The 8,874-nt window shown below is 36.7% G+C and overlaps 1 protein-coding gene across 1 annotated transcript; it reads left to right on the top strand.

Moving 5' to 3' along the window:
* The first annotated feature begins 5,477 nt into the window (after nucleotides 1-5,477).
* Nucleotides 5,478-8,622, top strand: LOC125663569 (uncharacterized). Its single transcript, XM_056153087.1, has 4 exons — nucleotides 5,478-6,934; nucleotides 7,293-7,409; nucleotides 7,501-7,587; nucleotides 8,072-8,622. Exons 1-4 carry the CDS (start codon nucleotides 6,803-6,805, stop codon nucleotides 8,327-8,329), a joined length of 594 nt encoding a protein of 197 aa, XP_056009062.1. The 5' UTR covers nucleotides 5,478-6,802; the 3' UTR covers nucleotides 8,330-8,622.
* Nucleotides 8,623-8,874: the final 252 nt, after the last annotated feature.

The raw sequence follows: 8,874 nt of genomic DNA, 5'->3' as shown, positions 1-8,874 counted from the left end.
TTCTTATGATATGAATATCAAACCATTTCAATGAACAACAAAAACGTTACACTGATTACAAAGTTAGAATACAGAAAATTGTGATGCGCGTGCATACAAAATGACTATTATTTTTCATATCTACAATAGATATAATATCATCCTATCAAGGTTTCATATCGATCCCTTGTATATTCTGATTTTCAATTTTTTATACCAAAATTGAAATGCACGTGCGTGGGCGTGCATGCATGTGCGGACAAAATGACTATCGGTCTGCACATCTACAAACGGTATTAATACTATCATCCTGGAAAGTTTCATATCGATACCCTTTGTAGTTTCTGAGAACACTACCGGACACAAAAGTACCGGAGAAAAATAATAAGAAGAAACAGAGTAAAAACAATATGTTCCCAAACTTTGTTTGGGGAACATAATAACAAGTTTGAATGGGTGCGCGTAGGCGATATTTCGGGAGCGCGACGGTTCGGGAGTTAGTCCCCTTTGTTTACTTATTCAAACGAATTACCGACAGTTTGGGTCCGCGACGTTTCGGGTGCGCGACTGTTCGGCACCTGATGCGACGTTTCGGGAGTTTGAATCAAATCATGTCTAGGGTAGAGGTATACAAAACATAGAATCACGGAAACTGATAAATGAGTTTTACATATAAGCAATCGGTTATGAAGGTCATAGTAAAAGTGGGGGGGGGGGGGGCTGATAGTAAACAGAATTGAAAAGAAGAAATAAAATATGTTCAAAAATGGTCATAGTACCACTGTTAGGGACATAATCAGACGAATAGGTCTAGATGAAGCTTAAAATCTAGAAAGGGTTAGTCCGTATTCATCCTGGTCAGTAGGTCTGTTAATATGGAATTGAGAGTAATCGTGTTCAAAAATCTAAGCATGTAAACTTGTTACCCAAACTTGCAACCGTGTTCATTTTTCAGCTTCAGCTATGTATATGTGTAACTCAGGGGGTGTACGTTATGTTTCTCAGAAATGTATACCTCATTGTTGTACTCTTCATTTATATAATCGTTTGATTTCTTATCTTACATTTCTCTTTATAAAAATGCATTCATTATACCCCCCGCAACAAGTTGTGGGGGGGGGGGTATACTGGAATCGGGTTGTCCGTCTGTCTGTCCGTCCGTCCGTCCGTCCGTCTGTAGACGCAATGGTTTCCGGACTCTAAAGCGTTATCCTTTCCACCTACAGTCACCATATCATACCTATGGACTACCCATGGGATGAAAATGTTCCCTATCGATTTTGGGGTCAAAAGGTCAAAGGTCAAGCGCACTGGACATTGAAGTAGCAATATGGTTTTCGGGCTCTAAAGCGTTATCCTTTCCACCTACAGTCACCATATCATACATATGGACTACCCATGGGATGAAAATGTTCCCTATCGATTTTGGGGTCAAAAGGTCAAAGGTCACGCGCACTGGACATCGAAGTAGCAATATGGTTTCCATTTAAATTCTTTAATGGCTTTTTTCATCGCATGGAGATGCTGTGTTCCTAGATACCTTTTGGATCATAATACTGAAGTTTATTCTGAAGTTTACGAAAATAAAAAGGTGACACTGAAGTTTGCAGGAAAATGTACACTCAGACAAAAAAGGTAGTTTATACCTATTACCAACACCCTTTGGGAGATTGGGGTAAGCGGGGGGTATTCTTAGTGAGCATTGCTCACAGTACCTCTTGTTTATTTCAACTTCAGAGTACTTGTGCGTGGAATCAGAGTGTTGTTTAACAAAGTAACATTTTGGATGACTAATCACTAGATATGAATATTTCCTTTTTCCATTTTTGTTAAAGAAGCAACTGTTTATGTTTCAACATTTCGCAAATTCTTTGGTCATTAAAACGATCTAGTTTTTCAATACCTGTCATTAGGTCAAATGCTGTCTGACGTGTGTCATACCAATTGTTAGGCAGTTCTTTACACATTGATTTTGACTGCGGATTACTCCGTTTATCTGATCGAGATATACGGCTCACAGTGGGTGTGACCGCTTGACAGGGGATGCTTACTCCTAGTAGACACTGTGACCTGACCCCACATCAGGTGTATCCAGGAGTCCGTTTTTGTCCAACTCTTAATTTTGTATTCCTGTAGTAGTCATGAGCTTGATCACTGTTCGTTATATTCACCTTTTTATTGCTTATCTTTGCAGTATTTTGCATGTACTACGTTATTTACGGAGTTCTTGCGGAGCGACCATATGAGGTCATTGTGATGGTGTTGGCCACCTTGGCTATTGCAGTGTATGTCGGCTTCAACTATGGGTACAGTACCAAAACCGATGTAAAACTTGTAAGTTTTGTTTAATGTTAGAATACTTTTTTAGCTCATGGGAGCTGAAAGCTCAAGTGAGTTTTTCCGATCACATGTTGTCTGTCGTCTGTCCGGCTGTCTATCCATCTGTCTGTCTGTCTGCAAATTTTTCACATTTTCTACGCAGCTCAGTTAAGGCTATCCAAGAAAAATCAGTGCTGTTATAAGTGTACCTCTGTGCACTTCGCACCATATGACGTCACAATGAAAAAGTACGTCACAACGTACATGTCCTAATAGTTGTATCGCGGGGAAAGTGTCATAATATTTTGTCGTTATTTACTACTGTTATCAAGTGATGAGCTGTATACTTGAAAACATTTCTTGTCAAATGATTATATATACAAGGTGAAGATAACGAACAGTGATCAATCTCATAACTCCTACAAGCAATACAAAATAGATAGTTAGGCAAACACGGACCCCCGGACACACCAGAGGTGGGATCAGGTGCCTAGGAAGAGTAAGCATCCCCTGTTGACCGGTCACACCCGCCGTGAGCCCCATATCCTGATATATTATTCCTTTATGATATCAAATCATTCTCCATTTTTGATATATAGTATGCACGAAGACGATATTTATATTATACTGTGACCTTGAAATCGCCCCTAATCTGAATGACTGATGCGTTTAAAAATTCCCTTATATATTTCGACTGATTCGATATGCAAGAGCTTCTTCTGCGTATAGTCAGTTTTTAGATCGAGGTAAGCTACTGACAAACAAGTTGATGGTACCGGGGTTTCAACAGTCTCGATTGAAGTCGGCATTTCGCAAATTCTATGGTCGTTATAACGATCAGGTTCGTCAGTACAACCTATCATTGGGTCAAGTGCTGTCTGACATGTTTCATACCGATTGTTAAGCCGTTCTTGGCACATTGATTTTGACTGCGGATAACTCCGTTTTACCTGATCAGGATATAAGGCTCACGGAAGGTGTGACCGGTCGACAGGGGATGCTCCTCCTAGGCACCTGATCCCACCTCTGGTGTGTCCAGGGGTCCGTGTTTGCCAAACTATCTATTTGTATTGCTTGTAGGAGTTATGAGATTGATCACTGTTCGTTATCTTCACCTTTTTCATGTACATAAATAATCTCGTGCTACAGAAACAGTGGCAAAGTTCAGGTTCATCTGCTATAAAAAAAAAAAAAAAAAAAAAAAAAAAAAAAACAATATGAATTTTTCTGAAACATTTTCTAGATATATTTATGCGTTTGAGAAGTGCAGGGAACAATTTCTGTCTTGTATATTAACGGTATGATATATATAGGAATGTGGACAACCATGGTAATTCGCTGATGACTGTTGATATGTTGTTAAATTATAGCATGTTTATTTTGAGTATGCATTTGGTCCCAAAACTTTTCATGTTAAGGATTTTTATTTATTTCTGAGTATATCCATGAAAATTCAGCTGGTTACCCGCATGAACCTGAACTTTTGTTCACAAGTAGGGCCTCTTGCTGTTTTCCAAAGATAAGTGTTACGTGATATTCAACTGACGTCACGGGAAATTACCATGAGGGGAATTTACGGTAGCTCAGTCACAGTCAACATATGGGTAGTATCGTTTCGGTGTTTAACCGTAACAAGTGTAATGATACCAGTCTTCACGAAAACTCAGTGGTCCGAAGACCAAGGCCAGTGAATTTTAGGGTCGGGTCAGTGAAATTAAAAAATCAGGAAGTCCGATGGGCTTACAGTAGACTTTTTGTAAGTCACATTAAATATAATGTTGGATTTAGATATTCTAAACGTCTTATTTACTTAAATTACCATCAATATAAAAATAAATCAATAAATAGCGCATAAAGTAAGTGTTTTGACATCGTGGTTTGTTTATTTATTTAAAGTAAAGAACGATAACTATGTCTATACTTGTAATTGTCAAGATAACTTGTACGTTGATCACGTGAATATTCAACGAACAACTTATTGAAACAACAAAAATGGCCGCGTTCTGTATCGCACTGCACACCAGTAACTGCTGCTTTATTGCATTGTCAAATTAAAATAAACTTCGTCAATTGCAGTTATCTCTGATTTTATGCAATTTCTATAGTTTATAGAATTAACCAATCGTTTACATTTGATGTTGGTAGAGAAGGCTACTTCCTAAGGTGCACTCGGGCTGTTTTCATGTTTGTGAAAAATGCGTGAATTTGTTGTTTGCGGGTGAAGAAAGAGAGAAAATACCATGCACGGTGTTGTTTTTCTGGTATCGACAGAAAGGATGTCTTAGGGTGGATATGACTATGAGTAATAAGCATAGTTTCAGTAAATTTATTGTACAGTTTTACAATGCATTCCATAATGTATGTGATAAACATGTACTATGGAAATTTTGGGGGCCAGTAAATTTCACTGTGGGCCAGTAAATTCAGACAGTTCACTGGTCCGACTGGCCAGCAAGTTTTAAATGTTTTCGTGAAGACTGTGATACCTGTGAATTTGAGGTGCAATTTCACCCCATTATTATTGTGGATTTTACTATGGAAACCCTTATCCTCGTTGCGTACTTCTCCAGAACAACTAGACAAATTTCAATTAAGCTTGGCAAACATTATCCTTGAATAAAGGGAATTCATGCTATTTCAAATGAAGAACCATGTTCACTTCAAAACAGTGATGATCACAAAAATGCAAAAATAGGGTGGGGTTATTTAAAAATCTTTTTCTCAAGAATAACTCGTCCAGAAAAGCTAGAATTAACATGAAAGCTTTCTGACATAGTGGAAATTTAATTTTGTTAAAATCATGACGTCGAGCGGTAGGGTTGAACCACATCAGGGTATCAAAGTTTTACATGCGAATAAATAAGAAAATATACCTTTAAAAATCTTCTCTAGAACCACTGGGCCATAAGAGTTCAGATTTACTTGAAAGCTTCCTGGTACAAAGTAGATTCAAGTTTCTTCAGATCATGACCCCCGGGGTCAGGATGGGGCCAGAATATGGGATCAAAGTTTTGCATGCTAATATAAAGTCATCAAGGGTGTAAAATGGAAAATGAAAATCTGTATTAGGCGAGACGAAACTGACTTTGTAACTAATAATATTCTTATAAAAAACTTAAACTAATCAGTTCATTTGTCAAGAACAATGACACATTTGTTCAACAGAGATTTGATTCACCATTCAGGACTACTTTTTCATAACTACATGTACTAACAATTTTACTCGGAGAGCCTCGTCGAATACTCGGACGCTTTAGTCGATCGATAGTCGAGTATTCTGTAGAAAAAACAACCCGGACTGACAGGGTACTAGTGTACCTAAGTCATTATTCACACGGATAGCCAATTTAGGCTACCGATAACGACTATTTATCTGGATAGCCGTTCTAAAATGTGTTCAATTGAATTAAATACATTGCATTAATTACACATAGCTAGAACAATGTGATACAATATTACGACACACAGACTCTGGTTTATTTCTATTCAAGTAAGCTAGTATGAAAAGTACATCAACATGCAATATAAGACAGAAATTCGTTTTATTTATCATTTATGTTTATGAATTTTTATTTTATTTCATTATCTTTTTATGCAAAATAAATATAGGGCATGTTTTTTTCTGAGAACATTTTGAAGGTGCGCATTTTTCCCAAGCAAATTAACCCAACTTTGAGTTTGTGTGTTATACAAGAGGCTGGGATATACACTACCCATAATTAATATATCAACTGGGGCGTAGTCCCAACTGAATCACTAACTCGTGGCAGCTAGAGAAGTAAATAAATGGTCATCTTTATTTTGATAATAAAATGTATAAGTTCTAAGTTTAGTCACCATTGTCCAGCAGATGAACAATTTGACTTGACTCTTACATGATTATTTGACTCACAAAAATACTGAAGCGTTTAAAATTTATGAACACTACTAAATCAGCTATTTTATAGAGTACTCGAATATGAAAAACTTAGTCGATGATCGGTTTAATCGAGCAATAGTCGAGTAATCGAGTTCTCGTTATCATCCCTAGTTCATGTATAACACCACCAACCAATAACATTTACGTCACAATGCATATTAAACCAATACATTGAAGCAAGCAGTCTCGGTCATCCTATGGCTGCTACAACTTGCTGACTGCTTGAATGGAAGTAATAAGAAATGAAATATTACAATGTGAATATAAACATTTTTTTTTTTTTTTTTGTCTTTTACAACTATTCTGCGGGTAATTGCAACGGTGTGCAGACAAATTTTCAAAATCATTCGGGGTTTTTTCTTCTAAACACTGTTGCGTACTAGCAACACAATAAACGTCAAATGATAAATATTTAAATCGAATTAGGCGAATTTAGAAACTCACTGAAATAACTAAGTATATGTATGATGTTAATGAGGGTAGTTCATATGAATGTATATTTCAATTAAATCCATATTTCTCATTGCATAGGCTCGTTTAATAACTACCGTAGTTGTGAGTATTGTCATCATTTTTTTGGGATTGATGCTTGCACACAAATACTACACATCACGTAAACTGATATGCAGGACTGTCGGCGCCTATTCTGCAATGCAGGAACAATGTGAAAACCTCTTCATATTTCTGGGTCTGCAGACATTTGATCTACAATTGAACGTAAGTCGACTTTGAATATTGAAAATTGAAATACAGTGTGGTTTTTTTTAGATTATTCTCCCTATGTAGATTTAGGCTAATAAAGAATGTGTCTATGGTATTCCCTATCGATTATATACATGTATTTCAAATGAAGTCATACGAAAAATTGTTGAGTGTGGCGGAAAACATCAATCAATCAATCATACCAAGTTCTTAGTGAGAGTAATGCGTTTACAAATACATCCCTCGTAGATGTGTGGAAATCTACCCCTCTCGTTGCATTGTTGCAAATCCACTACTTGCTTTTCTGCATATCTTGCCCTTTCCCAATCATGTATTCATCTTTTTCCACTTAGTACGATATTTCTTTTCTAAGATAACGATGGTGATTTTGATCCTTCGTTCCGGGTCAAATGTGGACACGGAGGGCATTGTCATTTTATCAGTGGGTATTCCGGTGACAATCACCTATTTTGTACTTGGATGTATCAGTGTAAGTACCTACTTCAGCGTAGACAGTTCTGAGTTTATAAGATATTTCATTAAATTTCCTACTTTATTTCTTAGAATTACATTTCATTTAGGCTCTAAAGGAGAAGAAAAGAGTGGGCTATTTGTATGTAACCTTGCTGTTGTTGGCATCAGCCTATATAATATTCAAAGTGTATCAGGTAAAACAGATCAGTGCCAATATCTTCTTATACGTCAATTGATATAAAAGCATTTTACAACAATTTTCTTTGCTTCAGGTATACTTAGATAGCGGAAAATTATTTCGAAATAGTAACATGAAGACAGAGCTATAGTTTATCTACAACTGTACATGAAAAACTAGAATTTGAAAAACAACTTTCTTTTAAAATTTGATCCCGTGGGGATCCGGGTTAGAATAGGATCTCAGTACCCCTTGCTTGTCGTAAGAGGCGATTAAATGGGGCGGTCCTTCGGATGAGACCACAAAAACCGAGGCCCTGTGTCACAGCAAGTGTGGCATGATAAAGATCCCTCCCTGCTCAATGGCCATAAGCGCCGAGCATAGGCCTAAATTTTACAGCCCTTCACCGGCAGTGGTGACGCCTCCATATTAGTGAAATATTCTCGAGAGGGACGTTAAACAATATTCAATCAATCAATCTTTTAAATTTTGTAATGCAGTCTGTTGATCATTTGGTGCATACAAATGGGCAAAACTCAACCACCAGCACGTCGGGCACATCACAACAACCAAACGCCCTTTCTGGAACCACACTCACGTGTGCGGTACTGGCTGTCATCACCCGAGTATCTGTGGTCATATATTTTGTTAAAACCTTTAGAAATTTTGGTAAAGGTTTGAAAGAGAAAGGTAAGAGATATTATTCCATTGTTGCATATCGTCTTGTCGTAATCCAAGTTTATCAAAGGCTTGATTAATACATGACCTCTCCAATGTCTTTATATTTTAATATTCATTTCTCTCTCTTTAAGTATTAGGAGACCAAGAAAACCACACCATCGATTTGCAGCCCATGCCATGTACAGATGCATAGAAGACTACATTTAAACTGTTTGTTTGGTTTTACATTTAGTTGTGAGATAATTGTTATGTATATCTGTTAATGGTGCTGGCCATGCTTACATGTAGATGTACTGAACACGCATCAACTCTTAAATTATATGCAGTAGAGGGTGTTCATATATCCTTTTACTGTTTTGAATGTAAATAAAATGTTGTTTTTTTTGTTGTTTTTTTTTTTATTGGCTCTTTTTGGACATATATTATCATATAAACAGGATGTTACATGCAACTTCAATATTTCAACAAACATGTTAAACACTGTGTGAAAATTAATAGCAATATTGTACAATTACTTTGAAGATAAAGAGAGACTAGTATATGAAATATGCATAACTAATTCATTTAAGGAAGATACATCTTACATTGAAATTATTTTGTCTTCTATCTTTTTCCATACTTG

This window comes from Ostrea edulis, chromosome 1 (assembly GCF_947568905.1).
Source record: "Ostrea edulis chromosome 1, xbOstEdul1.1, whole genome shotgun sequence".
Taxonomy (NCBI): domain Eukaryota; kingdom Metazoa; phylum Mollusca; class Bivalvia; order Ostreida; family Ostreidae; genus Ostrea; species Ostrea edulis.
This window is presented reverse-complemented; position numbering and strand designations above follow the sequence as displayed.